Raw genomic sequence first — 27,031 nt, 5'->3', positions numbered from 1 at the left:
GCAGGGCAAGGAGTTGGACTTCGATGATTCTTGTGGGTTCCTCCCAACTTAGGATATTCCATGATTCTACAAACTACAGATTAGTCTTTTAAAACAAAAGCTCTGGCAATAAAGAAGTCATTACAGCAGAATCTGCACAAATTGGCCTTTTTTTTCCTCATAGAGCAGATGAACAAGAGTTATTTAAAAAGCTGAGTTCATGCCAGCTTTATGCTTACATGGAGTGACAAAACCAGCCAGAAGCAGCACCTGGAGTTCACACCCGCAGTGCTCAGGAATTAACTAGGAGCCCATAGCTCAGCTCTGCTGGAGTCACGCCTGCCTCTGGGGGCACATCACCTGTCACTGCAGGGTTCTCTCCCTTTCAGTGTTTTTTTGGTGACTTCATGTAATATATTACTCACCTTCTCCCAGAATCCACACCACACTGAAGTACAAACAGTAAAGAAACCTCTGGAGGAAACTTCAGACAAAACACATGAAATATCATGAATTTAAACAGAAAAAAACCCCAAAGAAATCTGAGGGAGCATAAAAATGATGGTCTTTGACATTACAGAAAATGCAGATAAGAAGGCATTGTTTAATAAATTAGCACAGCAAAACAACAGGAGATACAGCAACACAGGTTAAAATACTTTTCAGTTGTTTATTATAAAATACAGATTTACATGTGAAGGCACTTTGAAACCGTTACAAAATTTCCGTGTAAGCTATTGTTGTAGCTGTTCAAAGAAGCCCAAAATAGTATTTAGATCACCTAAAAAGGTGAAAAATCCTGAACTGCATCCAGTTGTAGTACATTCATTTTGCTAATGAAGAAACACTATACCTAACAACAGTTAATCAGGATTTTGGCTCCATCAGTTGTCTACCATCAGAGAAGGCAGTGACAGTGTGAGGAGCAGAGATGCCAGGAGGTCTGCACATGATACTGAATTAAAACCAAAACCATGTCAATTCAACTCTCATCATAAAATTCTATGGAAAGACTGATGCCATCATGCCTGACCATGCATTTCCTATCCAGAAACACTGCAATCCTTCACTTTTTATCTCAAAATCTGAAGACAAACATTAAAACTTGAATAAAATTAAAGGAAATTAAGAATCTACATTAAACCTCCTCCAATGCATGGCCATTTCCTCATACTGCAGCTCTCCAAGGGAAAGCACCTTTTTTTGAAAGTAAAAATGTTTTTAAAAAAATCAAATATTCAAGTAGTTAATGAAACAAAAACAAGTCTGTAAACTTTCTACTCCTTGCTGAGTAGTGTCCCTGCACACCTACACTTAGTAATCAATTTCTCCTTCACCACTGCTGGCTAGATTCATTAGCTGAGGCTGCCCAAAATCATGGCAGTGTTCTCCCCTGGAGATGTGGATCTCACAGCACGTACTAACCCATCCAGCCAATGGAGGGAACAGAGCCCCTCAAACAAGTCCTATGTAATTGTTGTTGGTTTTTTTTCTGTTCAGTTACACAGAAACCAAAAATTACAGTGCTGAGAAGTTTCTCTATTGCTCTAACTTTAAATACAATTACAAAATAAGATCAAACTACTGATTTACAGTAATGAGTAAACCTTGACTTTTCTCCATTTTGGTAAAATAGACCCTACCAAATCCTCAGCGTTAAAAACTCAGTCACAAGAATTGGATGCTGGAATTTACACTTTTCCAGTGAATCCAAGCCTTCAACAGCTATAAACCCTCATACATACACATCTCCTTATGTGATGGGCTTACATTCAGTGTAGATACTACACAAGAGGCTAAAGGTCTTCAGGAAAATATAAAACAGAGATACAATTTGTTTAATGAATTTGTGCATTTGAACAGCTTTGAGATGGCCAAGCCCCAGCTGCTGATTTCAGCTGTAACTGTATTTCCTCATGAGTGAGCTGCCATGCATATGAACAGCATTTAGGGCAGGCTGCTCTGTGGCTTCCAACATGGAACACCCACTGGCTCAAGAGAAAGGGAATTCAGGCTCACAGAACTGCATCTCAGTGCTTTACCAGAGTCCAACCTAAGTCACCACTATTCGTATTTTTAGATTATTGCCTTTGTTACTGCAAAAGCTGCCAGATTCATGTCACAATCTACACTTTAACAGAAGTTCTGACAGTTCAAAACTGCTCTGAAACTTCCTGAAGCTAAATAATTAATTTCTTCTCCCTCCAGTTAATCCACAGTAAAATAATGCATAAAATTCCATATTATTTTCAAATAAGGCACTTTGAAAGTTTCTTCTCCAAATACCAAAAGCCTGAGGAAACATTACTCATTTCATTAATTTTGTTATTGCTCTTACTCCAACCATAAAACCAGTATTAGAAGCTGAGTTACACTCAGAACTCACAATGCTCCAAGTGAGGCTTGAGAACATCCAATACGGCTTTCACAGAACACTCTTGCTAAAACAGCTCAGTGTGGCCTTTGGGAATGAAGATCACTGGCATTTCCTGCATAACTCTTACTTTTTGCATCCTGTGGAAGTCAGGTGAAAGTTCAGTGTTAAAGGAACTTGGCAGCAGTCTATATACAAAACCAAGAAATAAATAGCACAACAGCTGTATCCATCTCCATAACTTAGAGATCTCACAGAAAACAGAAGTTTTTTAGTGATTTGCTCTTTCACTGACAACATCCTGCAGACGTTTTAGTAGAACATCATCGTTGTCCTGGCAGAGTCGCTTCGTGGGGGATTCAGTGTCACTGTCAATTGTTATTGCTCGCTTCTTACTCCTGTGTTCACCTTGTTTTATCATATTGTTGATGTCCTTCAAACTCTGCGATCAATACAAAAATACAGTTATTCTATTTCAAACTTGCTCTATGTCTGAAATATCAGAGAACAACAGGTTATCCCGCACCTCTGAGTGATGGAGTCTACATACAGAATTCTACCTTTCACCTCAAAGTGAGAGACTATTCATTGTAACACATCAGAACTGCATTAGACCACATCCTAATTAGAAGACTAACCCTTTCTCAAACTGACTGGTTTCAGCCTTGTTTTTCAGTCTACCTTGGAAGGGCTGCCATTGAATTTGTAGAGCAGAGCAGTTCGAGGTGTGAGGCAGGCGCCGTTCTTGTGAGGCGACACGTACACAGAGTGCTGCTGGGAGATGCGCCGGGGAGACACCGGCTGCTGCCGGATGCTGGGGAACGGCGACAGCGGCGGCGCTTCCATCTGCAAGAGAGGACGCACAGCAGCTCAACTGAACACACCTGAGAGCAGGAACTTCACAGAAAAGATTAATACACTTCCAGATCTTCTTTAGAATATTTTGTCTTGTTACAGTGAAACAACAGATCAAGTATCGATCAAACAACAGAAGTGATTTTCCAGACGCCTTACACACACAGTCCACAGGCATTTGAGCAAATAGGTGTTGCATCAATGTAAAGAAGCTGGAACTGGGTTTGCAAACTGAGCAGCATCTGCATTTGTCCTCTTGAAAGGCTGTTAAAGCAAATGTTCATACCCTTACCTGCAGCTATCTGACATGACCCACACCAAGTGACAAGACAAAGTTATTGACATACGTTTAACTGTCAGGAAAGACGACTCTGTGAGTTATTAATTCCAAAATACTTACCACATGATCCTGGTTTGTGGTATCATACTTCAGTGCAAATGACTTTACTCTTCCTACGTAGACTGCATTATAGAATTTAATAAGATCTCCTCTCTCCTCTGTTTCTGACTCACTCGAGTTCTCTGCTGCGGATCGTCCCGAGGAGCTGCCAGCTTTCACAGGTGAGTCTAACAATAAGAGAGCTTCAGATTTCAAAACTACAGCATTGGCAAACCGGGCACTTCAGAGTTGAACTTACGATGTCCAGCTGGCAAGAACTTGTCCATAAATTGACCAGTCAATGAGAGGAATTCAAGAAATGTGCTTGAGCCAGGAGCAGAGTGTGCTGCAGGTGGTTATGAACATCAGGAGGAGCTACCAATCACTGTGAGCAGGCTTGTGGGTTATGGCTAAAAAGGCCAGTATCAACCTTTATTCCAAATTCAGAAATAGCTGTAGCAAGAAACTGTAGCACAGCTGACCCCTTTTTCCATGCTTATTTTGGGAAGTGGTATAAAGCCATTACTTGCTCTTAATACTAAGTTTTAAGCAGTCTGACAGCTCCCAGCTTTTGGCTTCTGTGAAAGTCTCTACTGATCAGCTAGCAAAGAACAATTTGGTGCTCAACTCAGATCTGCACCAAGGAAGTCATGACACCATTTGTTCAGGAATATTCTGTTAAGTGGGAAAAGCTGCAGCCACACAGCAAGTGTATTTCTGTTCATGTTTGCTCTCCCCTAATTAAGCTGAAGTGCTACTGCATACAACCTTCTATGTCTCCTCCAAACTTGCTGTCTGCCAAGTAAAACAGAGCAGCACACAATAAAGTCTCTGGCCATCAGTGCACTGAGACAAACATCAAAAGCTCTAGCTGACACCCATAAGTGACTCTTTTGTCCGTTTGCCTTCCTTCTCTCACAACACAAGCACAGCTCCTGTGAACTGGTGTCAAAAGAGCAGGAGTTAATAAAGGAGACACGAGTCCATAAACTGAAGAAAGTCTGGTAGGAAAAGCCACTGAAGAACTTTGTAACCAAGTACATTTGTCTGACAAAATACCAGAGCCCAGTGTCACTTCAGATACTCCAAGACATCCAGTAACCGTAGAGGTGTTAGACAGAATTCAGATGAGATCAGCACTTTCCTGGACCCTGGCAGAATCCTCAACAGGCCTTTAAAATGGCTCTAATACTCATTAAGGCAGATGAATCCCACCCACTGGGAATTTACCACAAAGAATGAACTAAATTCCACGTGTGTCCTGGCTGCAGATCTGCTCATGGGTTCATGTATGATCTGCTCTGCTCATGGGTTCATACACGGGCTCGTGATCTCTCACTTTCCTGACTTGTCACTCAAAACAGCCATGGCACAGTTCTCACATTTTTCTCAAATACTACTCTCATCCCTTTTCTTCTCTAACCCAAAGCAAAGAAAACATTACCTATTTAAAAGAAACATGAATATAAGAAAATGGTGGTCCTGGAGAGTTAGCATTTTTATTTTCTGAAACAAGTTCTCCCTAAGTCTTCAGAATAGGTGATATTAAAAAAATCCCACCATAATATTCCAGGTACTGTTTATCTTCATTCTTCTTTGTTTTAAGTGTTGCTCTCCAGGAAGAACTACAGTATCACTGACATACTAAGAAAATACTTCAACCCTGAGCAACCAAATCTAAGTAAATGAAATTAAACATTCTTTCCAACTAGGAAGTGTATTTTCCATATCTAATACAGAGGAGAGCAACTGACAAGATGGCTTCTTTTTCAATAATACATTTATTTTTGTTTAATATACTTAAAACTGTAGAACTTGCTCAATTTCTTAATACTTGACAGTTCAGTTCTTTAAAAGCCCCCAAGTATGTTATTGAAAAGAGCAGATTCCTTTGCTGTACTCACCTGTCATCTCCATATCTGGGTTTCCATTTTTGTCCAATGGGACATCACCAGAAGTATTTCTCAACAAGACACTCCTATAAACCTACAAGACATCAGGGAAAAACACTCTTGTCAAGGAAAGCAAGGAAGTCAGGAGACTAGATGAAATCAAACTGAATAGGAACGAGTATTACACTGCAGAGGATTTGACTTTCCTCTTGTGAGCACAAACACTTCAAAAGCCACCCATGAGCTTTACAGAAAGTAAATGCAATGCTCTTGACTTACATGGCTGTGTGCTTGTGGCTGATTTCTGTAACTTTTCATTATGTCCTGAAAAGTTCTTTCCTCTTTGGTTACCTGGAAAACAAAAGGCTGTTGAAGACCAAGCACCAGCATGAAGGCTGGGCTGCTCAGGTCCAGTATGCAGCTTTTTGATGAATGTTACTATGAATACATAATTTTAAAATTTATCTCTGGTGATGATAGTATGAAAACAACAAGGATTTTTCTTGTTCAGGAATTCCTTGTTTCTTAGCTACTAAAGCCTTTTGTTGCTTATGATGCTTTCCAGACCCTTCCTCCAGTGACACTTAAAATTAAAGAAAGGAAATATTATAAAGTCAAAAATGTGTTTTGTGAATTTGGAAACTGGGTCCCTTAACTTTTCTAAACAGAAAGTGGGGAAATCCTGAACCAGACATTAGGCAGGTACGTACACACATGCAATTTCACCTTGCTTTTTTATTTCAAAATAGCTCATTTGTTAAAGCGCTTTGTTTCCAGCCATACATTTGTAATTTTAAGAGGAGACAAACAACAAATTTTGTAGTAGGAGCCAGAAGACAATGCATCAATGTCTCTGGCTAAGCTGTCAGGTCTCACACTGCACTGGAGACAGCATTCAAAAGCCTGTGTTATAAAAAACCTCAAAAAAATGACAAATTACATGATAAAATACAGAGCACTGACTATTCAGTGCTTTGCTATCAGCATTGACATCAGGTGAGCCTAACCCGTGCTGCAGTTAAGAGCACAGGTAGTCACAATTTAAACATCAGTGTCCCTCTACACATAGTGCTCCTCTTCATTTGTCTGCCCTCAAGAAAAAGTAATCCAGCCTCAATGGATTAATTTCACCCTCAAAACCTTTGTGTCTGAATTAGGCTTGATGGACACTGTAATCATCAGCTCAAATTTGAGTCAAACCAATAGTCCAGTTTCATAGTCCAGTTTAACACCACCTTAAATTAAAGCTGGCAAATGGAATAAGAAATTAAGTACAAGTAACAGGCAACCACCTCAATTCCTCAGCCTGAATCATCAAAAGCTAAGAGAATTTTTGGGGAATAGAAACCTTCCTAAATCCAGTTACTCCTGCAAATTTCTGCACCTGCCTAATTCTTTAACTGTAATGGAGTTTTTAGTTCAGGTTATACAGATTGTCAAGATGACAAATGGGACAGAAAACAAATACAGGGCAATAGGACCACACAGTGCTTTGCCTGTGTCAACCAGTGCTTACTGTGAATGCACTCGAGAAGAGAAGAAAAACTCTGTCAAGAATTTCCATCAACAAGCCAGTGAGCTAAGATATGCAAAACAAGGGAAAAACCATACTTCATCCACTTCTTTGAAGGACTTTCCCCTTCCCTCCAGTAATATAACATGAATGAATCAGTCAGACTGTAAATGCTGAACACACCTGATGCTTTCAATTGAACATAAAATTCCATTAATTTCTTAAAACTGCGTGTTACCTTCGCCATGATATAAAAAGCACAGAGGAGGAGCTGGTCCAAATGTCTGTCTTTCATAAGATCAGCACAATGAACCAACGTGAACTCAAAGCACGTCCATATCTTCCTGCGCAAGTCATTGGAAACATCCAGCTTTAAGCACAGATCGCGCAAGCGCACACTTGCCAGATGATACACCTGGAAGGAAAGGACACACAGGAAAGAGTGAAGCCAAACAAGCTTATCCAGGCCTGCAGAAATAAAAGACCTCAAAGCAGAACTGTCCTCTAAGGGTCACAAAGATAATTAGAGGAAAGGAACACCTCTCCCACGAAAGAGGTCTGGGAGAGTGGGGGTTGTTCAGCCTGGAGAAGGCTCCAGAGAGGCCTTAGAGCCTCTTCCACCGCCTAAAGGGGCTCTAGAAGAGCTGGAGAGGGACTTGGAACAAGGACTTGGAGTGCCAATGGCTTCCCACTGCCAGAGGGCAGGGTTAGATGGGACATTGGGAGGCAATCCTTCCCTGTGAAGGCAGTAAGGCCCTGGCACAGGGTACCCAGAGAAGCTGTGGCTGCCCCATGCCTGCAAGTGTCCAAGGCTAAACTGGATGGGGCTTGGTCTAATGGAAGGTGTCCCAGACCATGGCAGGGGGTGGAATAATTTGATCTTTCAGGTCCCTTCCAACCAAAACCATTCTGGAATTCTGGGATTCAAGGACTACATTGTCCACTTTTCCAGTTGTTGAATCTCTAATCCTTACAGAAAATCCACCAAAAAACATTATTCCTGTAGCTTCTATACCATATCCCTCACTAACTATTTAGGCACTTTCTTTATGCTGGAAAGCAGGAAGGGGTAGTGTCATTTTCACTTTCTCGACTCAACAGAAGCAAGTAAAGAGAGTAGGGAAGAACTGTAATTGTGAGTATGATGATCACTGTAAATGGAAGGTCAAAATTTAAAAAGTCAAGGTTTTAGTTCTACCTCATAACTAAGAGGAATATGCTACCTATGACATGGTTAGTCAAAGACATGGCTACACCTGAAGTACTCCCCAGCTGAGAGTAAAACTTCCAAAATACAACGTTCTCTACTGGCAGGTGGCTGATCAGTTCTTAATCCTTTCTCAGAGAAACAGCCTGTACTGGCAAAACTAAAGAACCAGTAGTTCAGACAAAGGAGGTGACTTACAAGCGTTTCCAGAAATTATTTTTTGTATTAAGAGGTACCTTAAAGATTGTTCATTGTAGAATTTCCTAAGTAGTATTGTAATACAGATACCCTCAAAGGGGAAAACCTCTGGAAATGACTTCTCTAGTAAGAAAATAACAGCAAAAAAAATCTAATATTTTTGAGAGAGATTAGTTTAGGGATCTATTCTTTGCAGTCATCCAGACCAAGTTATCCCGCCTCCTCCAAAGACCCCTCACACAATTCACACTGAAAACAAAAGCAACTAGAAGTCATCTGAAGCTTCTCTGAAGCACACCCAGTTCTCAACCTTTAAATCCTGCAATACTTCAAACTCATTCTTTCTAGAAACCTTTAGCTACTGTGTTATTCATCACTGCTTTCTAAGCCCCCAGCCCAGCAAGACCAGCACTGCTGGGCAGACTTAAAAGTGGCAAAAGAGAATCTCCAGATGCCAGATCCACAGCAATGCAGCTTTGAATGAGCAAGACACAGGAGAATCATCTCATGTGAGGTATGTCTAACCCATGCAAATGGGGGGACATGAAAACAGCCAAGAAAAGTAAAATCTACCAGTATGCCATTGATATTTATTTATAGAAGCTCCTAATTAAAAAGAAAAAAAAATCTCATGGGTGGAAAGAGGAAAACTGGACTCTCTGCAACACTCAACATCTTTTCCCTTCTTCTTCAAGGTATATAAGAACTACAAGTGCCAAGGGAAAGGCACATGAAGACTGAAAGGTAATGGGAGCTGGACAGGGAAGGCAGAAGTACAGCACCACTTCTGAGTAAGGACACTCACCTTCCTGTAGAACAGTGCCAAGGAGCCTGTTCTCTTCGGTTTGCTGGCTGCTGGCAGCTGTACTTCTTGTGCTTGGTTCCCAGGAGGGTGGCAGGGAGCCTGGGCATCCACTTTACATGGCTGGCCTAAATTAATGGAAATGGGGATCAAGGTGATCCCACCCATGTCATTTGCAATACCTGGAGAGGACACACACACCCAGAAATAAACTGGTTGCTCTCCTCATGCTGCAGAGCCAAACAGCAAATCAAACTCATTTATGAACATCTGATACTAAAGACATTTCATCCTCTATATTACAGTCTAAAAAGACTCTGTCCCTCAGAGTCTTCAGAAATGGTAAAAATTACATTTCTGGTAAGGTTTTAAAGGTGACTCTGAATGTGAATGGTCTTTCTAAAGGTCATCTGAAAGCACAAAGTTTACAAGAAATCACAATTTCTGTACTTGGTTTTCCACTCTTTTGGGGGAAGGTAGGCATTCTTCTTCTTCTTCTGCAAACCTGACAGTATATCCTACACAGTCCTCATTAGTTTCCTCAGTAATCAAATTCCCTGGCTGAAAATCTCCTTAAACATGAGACGTGCAGAGATTTCTTTTCATCTTTAACTGTAGACCAGATTGTTAAATTAAGAAATGGCTATAAACTCATTGCTCATGCATCCTTTTCAGAAATATTCAAGCATCACTCAACTTCAACAAAACAGAAGTCACAAAGTATTTTGCTAATGTTAACATGTAACCCTTATCCAGAAGTTCCAGAGCCTTTTGAGATTATAACAGACCAAATTAAGACAAATTGCAGTAAATCATTATTGGAGCTGAGAACCAAAATACTGCTTAATGTGTGAGGTATAACTGGAAGGAGCACAAACTCCATTAACTTTTCTTCAAGAGGAGAAATCCTCAGTGTGCTTGCCAGGGATCAGATGTCTCCAAGGAGATGACATCAATATAAACGTAAGCTTTTTTGTTGTTGCTGGAGGTTAGGATTGCTCCTTTTGTTTTCTTTCTCTCAGGGAATTTTCTCCCATATGAAGAGAAAATAATGACCAATACTTAAGAGAGAGAAAAGAAGTTGCGAAGATTGGGGGAAAGGTACCGTGAGATTTTGGCTGGGTGGTGAGGGGCTAAGCTCAGCTCCTTGCCCTCTCTTGCTGCTGGCTTCGGAGGAAGACGGTCGAGCTGCTGTGTACTGGGGGAGAATTCACTGCCGCCGCCAGAGCCCAGCCCTGTACTGCTTCTCCTGCCATTGGGTGAGCCTCTGTTCGTGAGAGCAGCCATTGAACTGTCCCCTTACTGGCACCCTGCCTCACCAGAAAGGACCCTTGCCATCTGTTCGGGTGCCTCAGGGGAAAAGACCCCGACCTCGACCCCCTCCCCATTCCTGGAGAGCACATCTCCCTGCCTGCGTACGGCAGCTGCGGAGGGGGAGCCCGGCTGCCGCTGCCCGGCCCCGCTGCATCTCTGCTGCTGCTCCAGGATGGTTTTTTGTTACACTGTAGCCACGCACCCCCTGCCCGCCGGGAGCCCCGCGGCTCCTGCTACAGCTGCGGAGCTTCCGATACATCTCGTTCATTACTCCGGGTGCGCCCACCTCTGCTGTGGCAGCCGCCGCTCCGAGGTTCCTGCTGCGCTCCATTCCGGCTCCCGAGCGGCACCCGAGGGGCCCGGCTGCCCCTGGGGCTTTGCCAAGGAAGCCCCTTTTCCATCCCTCCCGCCGGCCCGGCCGCCATTGCCGCGTGCAGAGGCGGCCGAGCTGGCGCCACAGCGCCCCCTGCAGGCGCGGGGGAATCCCCGCAGCCGCCCTGCCCGGCCGGGAGCCACCAGCGCCCCTGGCGGCCGCGAGCGGAGCTGCACCGAGGGGAAAGGGCCCGCGGCCGGGAGAGGCCGGCCCTGGGCTCTGCTGCTGCTCGTTGGTGCTGCCGGCGCTGCTGTTTGTGTGCCTTGGCACCCACACACACACCAGTAAAGAGCTGTTATTCCTTTTGCCGTAGCTCTGCCTGAAAGCCCCTTAATTTCAAGGTGATAATAATTCAGAGGGAAGGGGGTCACATTTTCCATTCCAAGGGAGGTTCCCACCTTCCTTGGCAGACACCTGTCCTTCAAACCAAGATAGTTGTTGTTGACAAAGTAACTGTTTTTTTAAAAAGAAAAAGCAATACATGTTCAAGATGCATGGTTGGTCTAAGCATATCTTAAGAGCAAGGAAAACATCTAGTAGGGAAGAAAAACACCAGTAATTCTTACCATGCAGTGGGATAGTGACCTTCTGTCCTGCTTTTCCTGGTCCTGTAGCAGTTGTTATGGTCAACACTGTCTGGCCAGGAGACGCTGATGTGTTTTCAGTACCAATGCTTGATGCTGGAGCAATTGTCAGCTTAGTTCCTTTCGTTACGATTTTTTCCATCTGCATTTCTTTGGGGCTGTCATCTCCAAAGAGCCTTCTCTTAGCACTTCCAGCTGTAGGAGAACTGTAGCGCTCGTGAACGGAGATTGGAGACAATGGCTGCATATCTGGCATGTCAAGGAAGAAAAAATAAATCCAACAAAACCTTAACAACAGCAGCTTAATGGGAATACTTCTGCAGAGAAGGAGAAAGGATACCTTCCAACTACACCACCAGAGATCACTTGTTGCTCAGGGCTGCTCTCAGAGTTTACTGTTCTGAAGTGATAAGAACAAGCTCTACAGTCTGACTGACTCCTTTTATTTTGGGGTCACCCCACACGGCGCAGTTCTGCCATCAAGTATCACATGGAAGCTGAGCAGCCACTCTGATCCACAGGAACTGAGGAACACGCAGGATCACAGGTACTCACTCCAGTCAGCTTAGCAATTAGTAATATTTGCAAGCGTTACTCCTGTGGACACTTTTCTCTACAGGACCCCTGCCCACATCCCTTGGACATGATGTCTTCCCTGTGCTCTGGCTTTCAAACTCTCTCTAAACCGACCTCAGTCAGTTGACCCCACCCTCACACACCCTCAGTTCCTCTCAGGCTTTTCTGTTGGTTTCAAACATTTACTCCAGTAGTAAGCCTGAAGTACAGAGCACTAATGTACAGGCTTCTGTTCATAGGCTTTTTGCATTTCTGCTGCAGTCTGTGACAATACCAGAGACAACAGTTTCCTATTTCCCATGAATCAGAAACTGTCTGGATAACTGGCCAGGTAAGACTGATTGGAGGCCTTACTTCTAACTCTGCCAAGATGGTTCTCTTGGTACCAAAGACAAATAAACATTTCCTATCCCCACCACTCTCCAACTGAACTTAGGAGAAGCCTCTAGTACCAGATCCTCATATACAAGGCTGTGTCTCACACAGCCTTCACCATCACCAGTCTGGTTCCTTTTCCATCAAACAGGGAACCCTAACACTTACAGCAACTGTTTGTACATCTCCTTCCTAAGAAGTACTTTAAAAAACACCAAACAGTCTTGTTTGTTGCCAGAAAAACACCAAAAGAGACAACATTGCACAACCCATCAGTCCATGGTGCACCTGCAAGAACATACAGACCAGTGCCTGGGATACAATGAAAGCAGCAAGTCCTAACTAGAGAAGCATGCAAAGGAAACAGCAGAGCTGGCACTGCTTCTGCACCCCCACTGTCAGGAGACAGTTCTGTGTGAGATCCAGGAATCTGCAAAGAGCAGTTCTTCAGAGGACAGAACACTGCAGGCAAAGCATTGTCCTCCACCCCTGCACAAAAACAGTTCTGTAGGAAGCAGGAATAAATGTAGTTTTATCATTCCATTAAAAAAAAAAGTCACCTAAAATCTAGTCAAACCCACTGAGAATAAACAAACAGAAAGCAAAAAAAAAAAAAAAAAAAAAAGCCTGGAAAAATCCAAACATCAATGGACAGTAAGTGATTAGATGACAACCCACCTCAGAGTAAGGTCACCCTGGCATCAAACCAGCAGCAAAATCTGCTCCAGTCCAGAAGGGAAGCACCATCACCACTGTTTGCTGCCAGTGAGTCACAGCACTGGTTTGACTGGGTGCATCTAGACCTTCCCATGATCAAATAAGAGACTTCACAATTCCGAACACTCGATTCAGATTCAAGGTTGCTTTTTGCAATTACAAAGAAGTTTAAAACCCCTCTCCCCAAATTCACAGATTCAAGTAGTATCAGAAGCCTTGAACTTACCTCGTCTTAAACTCCCACCAAGATCTGTTCGAACCTCTTTCACTCGAGGATGAATTATGGGAGATAATGGCATCATAGGCAAGTGCCCAAGCCCACTTCCTCCATTGCTGGCTTCAAAATTACAGGGAAATATTACCTGGGAAATAAGAAATGTCAGTGTAAGATAAATTAGTTTCCCTTCTTTGTGACAATTAATAGAAGATTTTCTGCAGTAATGGGCTCATTTCAACAGTTTTCTGTATAAAACAACAAGTGAGAAAAAGAACATGAATTTCCTAGTAACAGGAATACAGCTCACATACTTCTTCACAGGTTGGGACTTTGTTTTCTGAGGCCTCAAGTGCATTCCAGAGTGCCGAGTTCCGAGTCCAGGCCAGACTCTCCAGAATCTGTTCCTCAATGCTATTGAGGTGCTTCACCATGTCTCTGGAAAGTCCTTCCTCAGACCGAATCAGCACTTCAATAACCTGATGGCAATGACACACACACAGAGCAATGTCACATCACTCATGTTTAACACCATCCAGCTGTTATTTATTTCAGGCTCCTGTTCAAAATATCAACACAGAGTGCTCCAGCCTCCTCCTCACATCTTCATCTTCCCCAACCCTCTTCTGGTCCCTCATTTTTTTAACCCCCTTTCCCAAAGCAACCCAGGAGCTGGAAGAGGACAGCAGATATGCCATCAGTGCAGAACAATCCACTCCAGGGGTTTTTAGGCCCCTCTCTCACCACTGCTAACTGCGCACAAGTGAAAGCACTGGGCACACGCAGCACTGACCTGGGAGATGTGAACAGGTACAGCTGCTCAGCAGGGAACGTGCCAGCCCCAGCATTCCAGCTCTCCTTCCTCTCAAACAAGCAGCTCATAACATGAGGAGCTGAAAACCACTGCTTAAAGTTTAATTTAAGAAGCACTCAGAACCCTTAAACATGGACAAATGGGGGTTGAACAGAGTTGACCGATCCCCTGCAGTATCACACTCCAGCACAAGAGCCACTCTGGGTTATTCCTACCAGAGGAGCATTCAGCCTGTTTTTCTAAAGCTTCAGAGATGGAAATGCCATAAAACTTCCCTGGAAGATCTACTGATACATTTAGTTATTCCTGCTACAGAAACTACACCCAGAGAACAAAGTTACAAATATCACAAGTCTCTCTTGTGTGAGGCCTTTGAGAGGGCAACTTTTGTCCAAGTAACCGTGCTGCAAGAATAGATACTGAACAGCTGAGAAAATTCAAATCAAACATAAATCTGCTGCACAAAGTTGCATGTGCACCAGTTTTGATGGAGGCTACCAACAGCCACAGCAATATTGACAGATTTGTTACAGCTCCAGTACTGCCCTACAGCTGAGGACTAAAGGAAAAAGGAAGGACAGACTATGAACCAGCTTTTCCAAAGGCTTCCATTTTTTGGTTGCTGTCATCTAAACAGATTTACTCAGGACTAAACCCAGTAAGCTGCTAGGACTCCAGCAAAAACTGGAGGCATATGGATAGGGGATAAAAGGATTGAAGTAGTCAAAAAATAAGTTACACTGGAGGTGGGGGAAATGTGGTTAAATAAAGAGCAAAACCAGAGAACACCCTGGAAAAGATACTCTGCGTTCTGTTACATAAAGAAAAACCCCCAAACTTAGCAAAAGCAAGCCTGTGATAAGTAGTAGCAGCCAAAGGCAACATTTCAGAGCTGTATCTGCTATTTCAGGACTACATTGCAGTCAATAAATACAAATATCAACAAAATATATGCTTGAATGCTCTAGCCTAGTAAAAGTCCATCAGCAGTATGTTACAGATCAGTACCGTTTACAAAATGGGGTTTCTTGCTTTATATTTCAGCTTCAGCTGTGGCATTACACCTTCCAAGTAATACATTTCAGGACAGCCAGAATTTAGAATAGGTCTAATGCACAGTTAATATCAGTCCTTGTTTTACCTCTTTCCCTAGGGAGGAAGAGCATCATCCTCTACGACTCTCCATGCAGTAATGTGCCATTTTTAATACAGATCCTATCCTGAGCCAATGTTTATTTACCTTATAGAAATAGAATGGCCTGAGGTCAAGAACTTCAATGATCCAGGGAAAGGTGCGAGGGGAGCTGTAAGCGAAGAGCACAATCTCCAAGCAGCATGCCAGGAGGGAGCGGTGAAAGAGATCCTGTTCCAGGAGAGCCTGGAGAGATCACAGCAAATGGCACTGGCCTCAGGTTTGGGAAACAGCAGCTGGAACTTTGTGGCACTAACACTACACAGCTTATTGTTGGAAAGAAGTTGGCTTCTTCTCCCATCCACAACCTCTTTTTTACAGGGAAGTTGAGGAGACCAGAAGTAGAGTACTCTTTCACTGGTTCTTTACTTACAGTCAGATCCTTCCCATGCAGTCTCCGTGTTTCTTGCACCATTATGGTCTCCAAGATTTTATAGTACAAGATCTCTGCCAGTTTTAATCTGTTTACAGCAAAATCTGAAATTTAAAACCAATGGAGATGAAGTCCAATGCCACTGGTACAAAAGGTGTTAAGACTAAACTGACCAGCACCTGTCCTCATACAAAATAATAGTGCATCTGTGTATGTACAGACTTTGCAAACAAACAAAAAAAAAAGTTCAGAAATCCACTAGTCTGAAGCACAGCATGAAATTCCATAAATATTTTAAAGGATTATTTATTGTAATATTTCTTGTGATGTAATTTTGCCATAATAATTTACCTATTTGCTTTCATTTTCCTTTAAATTTTAAAGCTAACGAGAACGCAAGTTTACACTTGTTAAGAGTTGCTTTTCCATGACTTCTTGGTTATCCCAGTTTGAACTGCAGCCTTGGGTTTACTCTTCCGTAAATTTTTATTCTTTACAGTGTACTGTTTGACAGCAGCAGTTTTCTGTTTGGGTGTATCCTGGGATAAAACCAGCTCCACTACATTAAATACAGAGAACAGTAGAGGTATGCATTCTGTTTGCCCTGGTTTAGCCTTTTGAAACACCCCATGCCTTTCACTCCATACCTATATGAGATCCTGGCTGTTCATCTGTTGACTGAGTGTACCTGCAACAAAAGGTCTCACCAATTTCCTTCACTCTGCTCATGATGCTTTCCATGGGGCTGCGGGCACAAGACCTGAAAGGCAAAGAAAGCCTTGTTTGTATAAATTAATATCCAGTTAAAAAAAATAAATATGAAGAAACAACAACAACCATAAAACCAAAATAAAATGAAAAGCCAATTATACTGAGCATTCCTCATCAGCAATAACCTGTATTACACAGACAGAGGAAAATATAAAACATACACAAGTATTGTGTCCTCTCTTCCTAACAGGGCCAGGGAGGATATGCAGATCTTGGAACAAACACGGGAGAAAGCAACAATGACAGCAGCACAGTGAGGAGAAAGATGAACCTGCCAGGAGCAAGGCAGTGGTAAGGATGCCACAATAGGCACCCAACCAACCAAAGGCACCCATGAGACCACGCAGGCCAGGCTCAGTTTGAGGGAGTGCAGAAAAGCTTAGAGGGAAGAGGCAGCAGCATCTTCCCATTTCCTACCAAGACTGAGAGAACTGATGAACTCCACATTGTCCCTGTCATAAAAAAGGGCCAGAGTATCTCTGGCTGGAGATGCTCTTTCTGAATGCTTCTGAATTTTCCAGCAACTCTGTTTTAGAGGACAGTGGCCTGTAGCTGGTGTCAAATTAAGACACTAAACTACTCCGAAAAGCCAGAACTAAAATCAGCTAAGGTTTCTCTTTGAACAATTTGAACAAAGCCTTCTAATTAACTTCAAAGCTTTTTCCACAGAATTTTAATTTGAAAAAGAAAATACTGAAAAGCATAGAATATTACACAGACCAAACTACAGCTCCTCCACTTCTTCCAGGGACACACTATATATACCCCAGTGCTTGCTCAGCTTGTATCCAAGATGAGCAAAGTACTCATCACAGCTCTTACCAAAGGCTTACTCAATTCTTGTTCCCAATTTAATATTTACCTCTCTCTTGACAGACTGGTTTACTATTTGGAACAAACACATGTTTTATTAGAGATTACAGACACATTAATGTCCTAACTGTATAGCATAAATAGTATCAGTCCTTACAAAAACAATCAAAGAAATATTCAAAACAAATCCTGCTGAGCAGTTGTAAACTTTTAAGAATTAGTGCTAGGAAAACTCAAATATACATCACTCCAAAGATGAGAACTGCAAGTAGTATTTTTCACTTGTTTATGATGGTTACTTTAAAAAAACATTGCTTCTGCACTTGAAATACTAAGTGCTAACATTAAATGTCCATTCTGATTTATAAAAATACACCTGGAGACCTTACACGATAACACAGCAGGACCTTAACTTGGAAAGATATTAGGAAAACACCCAGCATCTTTACAGGTATTTACTATTCAACTGCTGTTTTTTATGAGCTATGCTCAGGGAACAGCCACCAGAACATCCCCAGTGGGAAACACAGCTGCTGCTATTCAAGGTCAGCACTGACAGTGACCAGGGTCACTGTGAGGCTCATCCTTGTGCCACGGGGTTACACCAACACACCCTGAAGTAGTGTGAAGGAGAAATGTGGAGCCTGTAGGCTGCTTTTAGTTTTAACTTCCCAGCTGGGAGTGAAGACTGCAGCTTGTTCACCTGAACATTTCCACCCTCCTCCAAAACCCCTGCCAACGTGGTTACCACATCTTTTAATTGAGAAGTACTTGTTTAAAATGTAAACAAACAAAAAAGGCATTTGGCTTGCAAGCAGACAAACAGACAAATTAACATCAGCAAAAGCTGAAGCTCCATTAATACAATGGTGATGACAAGTCAGATGGGGGTGTGTGTACAGCCATCCTTCTCTAGATGAGATCATTGAGAAAACAGAAGATCCTTCAACAATAATACAGAAACACAGACCAAATTATTCTGCTCCGAAGGAAAAAAAAGCCAAAAGATGAGTTTCTGTGTCAATGAGAGCAGCTGAAGTGGTCATACTCACTCAAAAATAGCTGTAAGTTGTTCACTTGGTGCATTTTTCAACCCAGCCACCATGCTCTGCAAACGGCTCACGCTCTGTGTGGCTGAAGCCACGGGAGTGATGACTGCTTCCTTTTCTCGCAGGTATCTTCTGCCAGTCAGTGGAGTTGAAGGTGCAAATGACCTTTTCTGTCAGACAGAGAAAAATAATAAAGAGAAATCAGCCAACAAAACTGATTCAATAACCTTCCAAATGAGCATCTCCTGCAAAATTCCTTCAAAGATTAAAATGACCACTAGTACAACCACGTGAAAGCTTCATCAAACCTGTGAGCTCAAAAGTGATTGAAAATGAGCCAAAGTTCTCCCAGGACTCCATAAATATAAAATATAACAAATCTTCAAGCAGCCAAAAACTAACTCAAAGGGTTTTTACAACTAAAATACAGTAAATTAAGAGCTAAAATCCTAAAACCTGTAGATTTTTAAGCTCATTTGAACATTGAAAATAAAGGGTAAGGAAGAGGAAGTACACACTTCCATTCTCAGTCCCTGACTGCATTAGCTGGGTGACACAAGGAGTGGGTGGCACAGCTGCACAGGAGAGGTTCACAGGAAATATTCCTTGGGAAATGGGCCTCCCTTCATCCAAAGGATGACGTGGCACTGAGCAGACTGCACTTACCTATTTGTATCCTGCTCTCTGGAAGTGACATAATAAAGTTTTTGGATTTAATTATCTGAACTGACAACATTCTGAAGATACAAGGCAAATAATGAGAAAAGGTTAAGCCTGCAGTCATTATGCATAAACAGTAATATTATTATACTACAGAAACTGAAGCTCAGAATTAATAAAACCCATGCCAAACCCCTGTCCTTAATTTGCCTGAATATGAAATACACCAATACTTAGGAGAAAAAGCTAAGACATATGATTCATTTACACTAGCACCAGCATCTTAGAGTAAGAATTATTTTTTAATTGACATATAAATCAAACAGCATATGGTTCTTTCACACAGCCAGTATTATTTTTCCCCTTATCCAAGATTAAAAAGTAATCAAGGAACTGTTTTCCTGCATGCCAACTTCATTAAATACATTTTTCATTTTTAAACACAGTGAAACATTAACTCTGTTTATAGGCTACTTTTTGTAATGAAGAGAGACTTTGTTGAGATTTATGCATGAATCTTTTTTTCCATAGAAGAGTAGGAAAGTTGACTTTTCCTTTCCTAAGAAAGGAAACAGTGGGAGAACAAATGAATTCAGTGTCAAGGTTCAGTGCTATGATTATGGGGTATAAATGAAGCTTGAAAAAAACTAAGACCTACATATTTGGGTGTTAACTACATACTGATTTTTCTTGGACAAAACCAGACTATACACATGAAAGTGCTCTCATTCTGTTTAAGGAAGAGTTATTTTATAAATTCTACAGTAAAGCAGATACCTTAGCAAGACAGCACCATATCCACCATCTTCCAAGTAACCTCGAGGATTCAAAGAGTGTATAAGGATGGGAAAACTTGAAGGAGAACTTCAAGTGAGCTTGCCATGTTAAATAAATCACCTTTTCAAAATGCTGCTGCAGATGACATTCCACGTGAGCTCTTGCTGCCGTTTTCTCTCCTGGTACATCTGCAGGGAATTTTCGAGTGCCAATTTCTTCTTCAGCATCAGCTCCCAGGAAAACTCTCTCATCAAAGTCACCCACTGTCAGAACATACTCTTCATACTCTTTATTCAGTGCTTTGCTAAAAGAGAAACCCAGGTTTGATACCAAAGGTGCCCGAGGAGTGCAGGTAAAACCCCAAAGCAACACAGGGTCAGAGTTCCATGCTCTGGACAGCAGTGCTGTTTCCACCTCCCTGAGCAACCTGCCCCTGGTCATCCCTGCCTGCCCTTGGACCCAAAACCTCTCCAGGATCACTGCAGGGATCACACTTCCACCAGCATTTGGATCTCAGTAAGAAGAGGGAAAAAACAACTTTGTTTTCACACCAGTTGTGAATAAACCAGTCTGGAAGTGCTCAGCTGGTCAGAGGTTAAATCTGTGCACACATGGAGCAACCAATGAGAACTGCACCCAGCTCACTCTGCTGGATTTCCAGGTTTGCCACTGTAGCACATAATTTTCTGTGCAGAGGAGGGGAAACAGAGGAGTTACCTGCCTGGGTTCCATTTCTAAAATCACCACTGGCACATGAGACCAAACAAATCCTTCATTTCCTTTATTCCAGCAAACCCCACTGGAAAAAAGGGATGCTTAATCCCACCAAGGCTGCAAAGCTTTAAACATGTACTTGGGAAGTAGAATGTAACTTCTGGATGAAAATCAGAAATGGCTTGTGTCAATAAATCCTGCCTGCAGTTAGGCCAGGAATGCAGTTCCAGTACATAAAATAATGGAATATAACAATGAATTCATGACACAAGCAACTCTGTGATCCCACAGGAAACCTGACTGGATCAGGTTCAGCTTCCCCATGTCTTTTAGGAAAAAGTAAAGGTCAGTGGGAAGTTGGACAAAAAAAAACCCCAGAGATGCTTACAAGTATCTTTTAGATGTCAGACTACTTGCAAAAGAACAGGGACTACTGTATCATTCCCTATGACACTCTTACTGAAGCAATACTATTAATTTTTAAGTAGAAGAAATACTAAGAGAAATTCAATGTTCAGTGATCAAAGAAACATGAGTTTATAACTAAATCGAGGTGCTATCTGCATTGTTAAAATAAATTGAGTCTTTGCTCAAAATTCTCAAAGCAAACCAGTAAGTTAAAAGCTCACAAACAAAAGGCAAAAACAAATTAATACGTATTTTTGCAAAAGGCAAAAAAAAACCCCACAAGGATTTTTTATAGGTTGCCTTTAAAGTAGCTTTCAGAGGTGAATTCAAAAAATTTCTGAAACAACTACACTTGCCTCTGACAGAAATTGTTCACCTCTTTTTTGCAATTGTTGCTTCCTTTTCTTTTGAGCCCATCTGCTGCATCCAGATTTACACACTCAAATAGAGATTGATAAATAAATTGAGACATTTCCCTACTTGGGCATGTGTACAGAAACACATCTGTGACCTTCAGAGCCAAGGTTTTGATTTGCATTACATTATTCAAAGGTTACAGTTCCAGAAAATCAGAGCAAGCACCAAAAAAAGTGACATCAAGAAAGAATCTCTGCAGGCTGAACCCCTGACATCGGCCACACCTCAGATCCAGAAAGTGCTTCAGCCAGAGGGAAACTCTGATGGTCAAATAATCAAAACCCATTAGGTATGGCAAGACAAAAGAACAGGAAAACTGAGCTTTAGTACACAAAGGCCTGTGCTTTGACATGAACCAAGCCCTATGATTAAGACAAAAGTTGTAACTTACCTATTTTCTATAAAATTGCAAAGATTCAACAGACAATCTCCTTTTAAGATCTAAGAATAAAAAGCAGAAATATCTTAGATAATAAAATAAAAACTGTTCCAAGTGTGAGGGCATGATGGTTTCAGTCAAAAAGAAATGAGATTTAGGTGCATAACTGGACTCTTTTTTGCCTAGACCAAAGGGCTACAGTGCCATTACCAAGACAGAGTACAAAGCCCAACTGGATCCAAGTTCCAGACAAATCCACTGCTCAGAGCCAGCCCTGCAGTGTAACATCTGTTCACTGCTGGGTTAGGGACTGGCTCGATGGGCAACTACAAAGAAGCTTCCACAGAGCATGGAAAACATTTCCAGGGTCAGAACTAGACAGGTCTGCAACCTCAGTCTCTCCTTCCAAAGCACTTTGCTCAACTTCAAGACCAGCAGCAGGACCCACACTCCCATGACAGACATCCCATACAATTATTTCACAAGGAGATCACTTATTTTGCCTGAAGAAAACACCATCCTTCATGATTCAGTTTCACATTGCCAAGACAGGAAAGCAAAGATTCTTCACCAACATAAAAAGCCGAAACAGAGGAGGCCTTACAGCACCCAGCATTACAACCATGAGGGAATTCTGCTCCTGCTAAAATACAAAGAAAACCTGAGCCAGCCTGAGTTCCTTTGCTCATTTCCTTTGCTCTCCCCTGTGGAACCTGCAGGACTTAAACAGTCTCGAGACCATCACGGAGCACCACCACGTGCTCATAAAACTCATGAGCTGTACCTTCCTATCAAACAGCTTTGCAATGTATGGCTTGAAGTAGTGCTCCTTTATGCCTTTGGCTTCCACGAGGAGCCCGTCGTGCAGCTCGCAGAGCATGGCAATGATGCAGGGAGGGTCCTCGGAGGCTTTGATCTCCAGAGTGTGGAATTCCACTGGTAAGCCTGGGAACAAGACAACCAACGTTCAACCTCATTTCAAATGAGCCAAGAGAACAAAGCACAGTTGATTGTAAATAATCTGTCCCCACCATACCTTTAAATGACGGATTTAGCAAATCTCTTCTGTTTGGACACAGAAGGGCATTGGCAAAAATCAGGTCCAAGCAGCACAGAAGTAAATGATAGGAATTTACTAAATCATCTCCAATCATACGGAAATTACCTTTAAGAGACAGCACATCACGTCAAGCAACACAACAGAAGTTCACAGCTGGGAATGTATACAAACCATGCAGGCAAAGCAACCAGCCTACCCTTAGTGTACACAAAGAGAGTCCAGCAGAAGTTGAAGAGATCTTTGACGCTGCATGGCACCCGCCTGTCAACGAGAAAAATGGGGGGAGAAATTACTCTTCAGTTCCAAGAAGCCAAACTTTGTTCTACAGTACAAATTTCCCAGCTCAAAGCAACAGCTGGAGCTGCTGTCTTAATTCCACACTAAGGCCCAGTCTAAGCTACATGTCCTGAGTTCAGCTTTCACTGCCCAACAGACAGTGCCCGACCTGGCTCCAAGAGTGTCCTGCACACATCCACAACTTCTCGACCCTGCTCCCAAGCCAAAGGCTGCCTCTGACCCTGCCACGCTATTCTGCTGGTGTCACCTCCCACAGAACCCTCCTGCAGCCACAGGTGGGGAGGTGACAAGGGCTCCATATATTCCACCACCACATATTCCAGTGATGGTTTCTCCTAAATATTTTACTAAAGCATCAGCCATCCCTTCAGAACAGGCAATTATAGCTCGTACTACAGATCAGCTGCTGACTCCTGTTTGGAGCAGAACTATCCAAGCCCATGGACATGGAAGAACAAGGAAGACGTGACAGCCCACAGAGCAGCCAAAGCTGCAGTGGCACCAACCACCACCGCCTGGAGAAAGGAACATGAACAGAGCACCAGACAGAACACCTCCCACTGCATTCTGCCTCTAGATGTGGAGCTACACTGGAGCATTGTACCACAACAACTATCCCCCCCTCACATCCAGAGAACCCACATGAACTGACAAAAACACCTTGCACAGCCACAGCTCGGCTCCCTCATCCTCAAGGTTACATTCTCACTACAAAGCTGTCACAGCCACATATTCTGCAGGGAACACGGACAAGCTCCTTTCAGAAAGGCAGACGTTCCATGTGTGCGTGGAAGATGACACCACCCACTCCCAAATTTGCCATAAAAATGAGCACATCATCTGTAACTTCCTCCCATTTGGTGTTTCCACTCATCTGGCCACCACGGCAAACACCTGGCAGTGCGGAGGTCGCGGGGATGTGACAGCCCCTGAGCAGAGGGATCATGGCATGATACCAACCCCCTGCCAGCACTGTGCCAAGACAAAACACTCCTGTGCTACTTGAGTTATTTCTGCCAAACGTTTAAAGTGTTGATCTCCCCATACCTTGGAGCTAACCCACCTCATGGTACCTCTCCCCACCACACCCTGACATTCTCACTGTGAGACAGTTCCTGTGTTACAGGAGCTGGATGTGAAGCCCAGCTGACCTGAGCTGCACCCACCGGGGCCAGGGGTGGCTCTGCATTGGCTGTATTTCAGAATCAAAGAGACCACAGCCCTTTGGCAATTAATTTTCATAAACTTATATGGGGTATAACTTTTTCCAGGGAAAAGTCACATCAAATCTAAAAAATACCTCTGCTTCCTGCTTCGATGTGGTTTGGAAGTTTCTTCATAAGGGTTTTGAAATATATCAAAAAATATTGGTTCAAACTTTTTGAAAATCACAGTTGACACTTCAAAATTTCTCTCCAGCCTCTCAACTCGCTCTCGGAATTCCTGGGGTAGGTTTGACATGTCCATCCACTTCTTCATTTTGCTAAAAAACTGAATTAAACTTAAAAGAAAAAAGAAAAATCTGCTTTGAACTTTAACCAACTTACATTCTAAATTTTTTAAAAGCCAAAATGCAACATATTTACTCCATTAATGACTGACATGATTACTACATAGGTTTACAATTTATTTTGATAAGACTCCCAAACTTACTTTGATAAGCCTCTTGCCTTTTATTACTCTGGGGTTTCTCGACCCTCTTTAAGGCATGAGAAAACTAATTTGATGTGGAGGCTGCCAGCATGGCTGTGTAGAGCAGGGCAGCAGTGGAAAGTAAAGTGCAGGCGCAGCTCTGAGTGTGGTGGCAGGACAGGCAATAAAACAAGCCAAGAGTCAATGCCTGTCAAAGTTACCTGCACAAAAACCTGTCAGCTGGAGGTGTGAATAACTGACAACTCCTCTGTCAGCTCAGCGGGGAGCGGATCTTTAAATGGAATGAGCAACATTCCGAGCTCCGTGTTCCCAGGTCAGAGCCACAGCGACACGGAGCTGCTGCCGGGGCCGTGCAGAAGGTGAGTTCTGTGCTCACCAGTGCTGTGTTCCCAGAAAAACCAGCAGCTGCCAGCACTCCGGCGGGATTTGGCCTGAATCCTGAGTCGGACACACGTTGTACCGGGATGGCACGCGCCGAGGTGTTTGTGGTCAAATTAACTACAGGAAGAAACAACTGGCGTGGGTGGAACAGCTGCTGGTCCGACATAGGTGCTTTCCCAAAGGCTTGAAGTTGGAAATTACGTATTTGCATCTAATTTCCATCTGTAATAACAGCGGATTTACTGCTTTTACCCCGCCGCGGCTGGCAGCGCTGCGAGCGAAGGAGCGGCACCCGGGTTAGCGGCTCTGGCAGAGCATTCCCGGCGCGGAGCGCTCGGCCCCGGCAGGAGCCGGCCCGGCGGGCGGGGCGCTCACCTGAGGCGTGCGGAGCGCAGGATGCGGGTCAGGGAGACGCCGTTCCCCTCCATCGGGCTGCTCCCCACGGTGGGCACGCGGCTCCGGCGGCAGGCGACGTACAGCGCGCAGGCCAACCAGTGCAGCGCTTCGCCCTGCGGGCACGGGCGCGCCGGTCACCGGGGGGGGGCCGCGGTCACCGGGCAGCCCCGCGCCCCGCGGGCTCGACCGGGCGGGACCGCGCCCGCCTCCGCCCCCGCCCGCCCGGCCCCGCTCACCTCCAGGCTGTAGGTACCCCGCAGCGCCGTGAAGTCCCGCAGCGCCTCGGCCGCGCTCGCCGCGTCCAGGTTGAGCTCCCGGCAGAGCCGCTCCACGGCGGCGCCGGGATCGGCGGCCCCCGGGCGGGACATGGCGGCGGAGCGCCCGCCAAAACCGCCGGAAGGGCGGAGCCGCTTCCGGTGCGGGGGCGGGGACAGCGGCGGGGCCGCGCGCGGGGGGCGGCGGTCGCGGCCGGGCGGTGGCACCGGGGTCGCTCGGGGTCTCCCGTCTGCCGGCGGGCGCTCGGTGCTGGCGGGTGCTCGCGGCCGATCCCAGCGCACGGCTGCGGTAGGTCACGGCAGGAGCGGCTTTTCCTCGGCCGCCGTCCCGCAGTGCTCTGGGACACGCGTGGGTGCAGCGTCTTCTCGGCGGCCTCCGGGCCCCGCGCACCGCTCCCCTGCAGGGCCGGGGGAGCCGCCCCCGCTCCGGGCCGCGGCCGCGCTCCCCGTCACTCGATCCGGTCGTGGCGGGCGCTCAGGGCGTTTCCAGGTGCCGGTTCCACTGGGCCCGGCCGGGCGCGCTGGCAGGAACCAGCACCGACGGACGGCGCCCCTCGGGAGCACTGTGTGTCCGTCGAGAGCCGTGGCCATGGGGACACCGCCCGCCCCCGTGGGCAGGGGAGCGGCTCCTGCACCTCTGGAAGGGGCTCGAGTCACGCAGCGTCCGCAGCGCTGGTTCGGGGATAGGTAACAGGGCCCTGAACCCGCCCATCACTGGAGGATACTTGAACCGCCTCCCTGCTGCTGGGGGGGCGTTGGACGGAGAGCACACGGAGCACGCCCGGAGCGGGCGCGGCGGATCCCGCTCCCCGGTACCCGCGGCGATGCGAGGATGCTCAGGGCGCGTTCAGGAGCCGCCGTAGGGACCCAGCCCCGGCGCACCCACTCGCTCGGCAGACCCTGCCCTGCCCCGAGCTCCGGCGCCACTCACAGATCCCGGGGTTGGTCTTCTTGAAAATGCCCTTTTGCAAAGCGCAGGGATCAGTTCGCGGGATCCACAGGCTGGTGGAGCGGTCCCTCACCGAGAATCTAATCAGCTCTGTGCTTTCCAAAATGTTGCTTTCCATAAAAACCAGCCTTATTCCAACATCTAAATCTATTTGGAAAAAAAGATTTGCCATAAGAGCATTGAAAACTGCCTGTCATGAGCAGCCTGGAAATGTGTTTCATTTGGGGTAATGAGGCTATGAGTCCCACAGGCTTATTTATTCCTTCCAGACCAGAGGTGTTCCTTCCTCTGGGTGAGCCAA

The 27,031-nt window shown here is 44.5% G+C and overlaps 1 protein-coding gene across 5 annotated transcripts; it reads right to left on the bottom strand.

Moving 5' to 3' along the window:
• Positions 1 to 629: 629 nt before the first annotated feature.
• On the bottom strand, positions 630 to 25,894 carry RBL1 (RB transcriptional corepressor like 1). Of its 5 annotated transcripts, none has more exons than XM_069034072.1 (22): positions 25,743 to 25,894; positions 25,486 to 25,619; positions 24,377 to 24,577; positions 22,976 to 23,040; positions 22,756 to 22,884; positions 22,504 to 22,664; positions 21,732 to 21,781; positions 19,922 to 20,105; positions 18,368 to 18,534; positions 16,379 to 16,491; positions 15,732 to 15,835; positions 15,407 to 15,544; positions 13,667 to 13,831; positions 13,365 to 13,500; positions 11,453 to 11,719; positions 9,203 to 9,381; positions 7,231 to 7,407; positions 5,759 to 5,830; positions 5,492 to 5,573; positions 3,609 to 3,775; positions 3,035 to 3,199; positions 630 to 2,795 (listed from the first exon to the last, which is right to left on the bottom strand). In XM_069034072.1, the coding sequence occupies exons 1-22, from the start codon at positions 25,872 to 25,874 to the stop codon at positions 2,625 to 2,627; spliced, it is 3,159 nt and encodes a 1,052-aa protein (XP_068890173.1). In that variant the 5' UTR covers positions 25,875 to 25,894; the 3' UTR covers positions 630 to 2,624. The 5 variants fall into 5 exon arrangements, with proteins under 5 accessions (XP_068890173.1, XP_068890174.1, XP_068890176.1 ...); XM_069034073.1 differs by having other exon boundaries at positions 9,203 to 9,327; XM_069034075.1 differs by lacking the exon at positions 25,743 to 25,894 and adding an exon at positions 25,106 to 25,332 and having other exon boundaries at positions 25,486 to 25,573.
• Positions 25,895 to 27,031: the final 1,137 nt, after the last annotated feature.

The sequence above is a fragment of the Aphelocoma coerulescens genome, chromosome 20 (genome assembly GCF_041296385.1).
Source record: "Aphelocoma coerulescens isolate FSJ_1873_10779 chromosome 20, UR_Acoe_1.0, whole genome shotgun sequence".
In the NCBI taxonomy this organism is placed as follows: Eukaryota; Metazoa; Chordata; class Aves; order Passeriformes; family Corvidae; genus Aphelocoma; species Aphelocoma coerulescens.
Note: the sequence above shows the minus strand (reverse complement) of the source record. Positions and strands in the feature narration are given on the sequence as shown.

Excerpts from the sequence above, each read along its gene's own strand:
- RBL1 (XM_069034072.1), bottom strand. The coding sequence starts at position 25,874 with ATGTCCCGCCCGGGGGCCGCCGATCCCGGCGCCGCCGTGGAGCGGCTC. Across the intron at positions 23,041-24,376 it reads CATCGAAGCAGGAAGCAGAG|GCGGGTGCCATGCAGCGTCA; the intron begins GTATTTTTTAGA and ends TCTCGTTGACAG. Across the intron at positions 11,720-13,364 it reads TGGTGGGAGTTTAAGACGAG|ATATGCAGCCATTGTCTCCA; the intron begins GTAAGTTCAAGG and ends TTGACATGCCAG.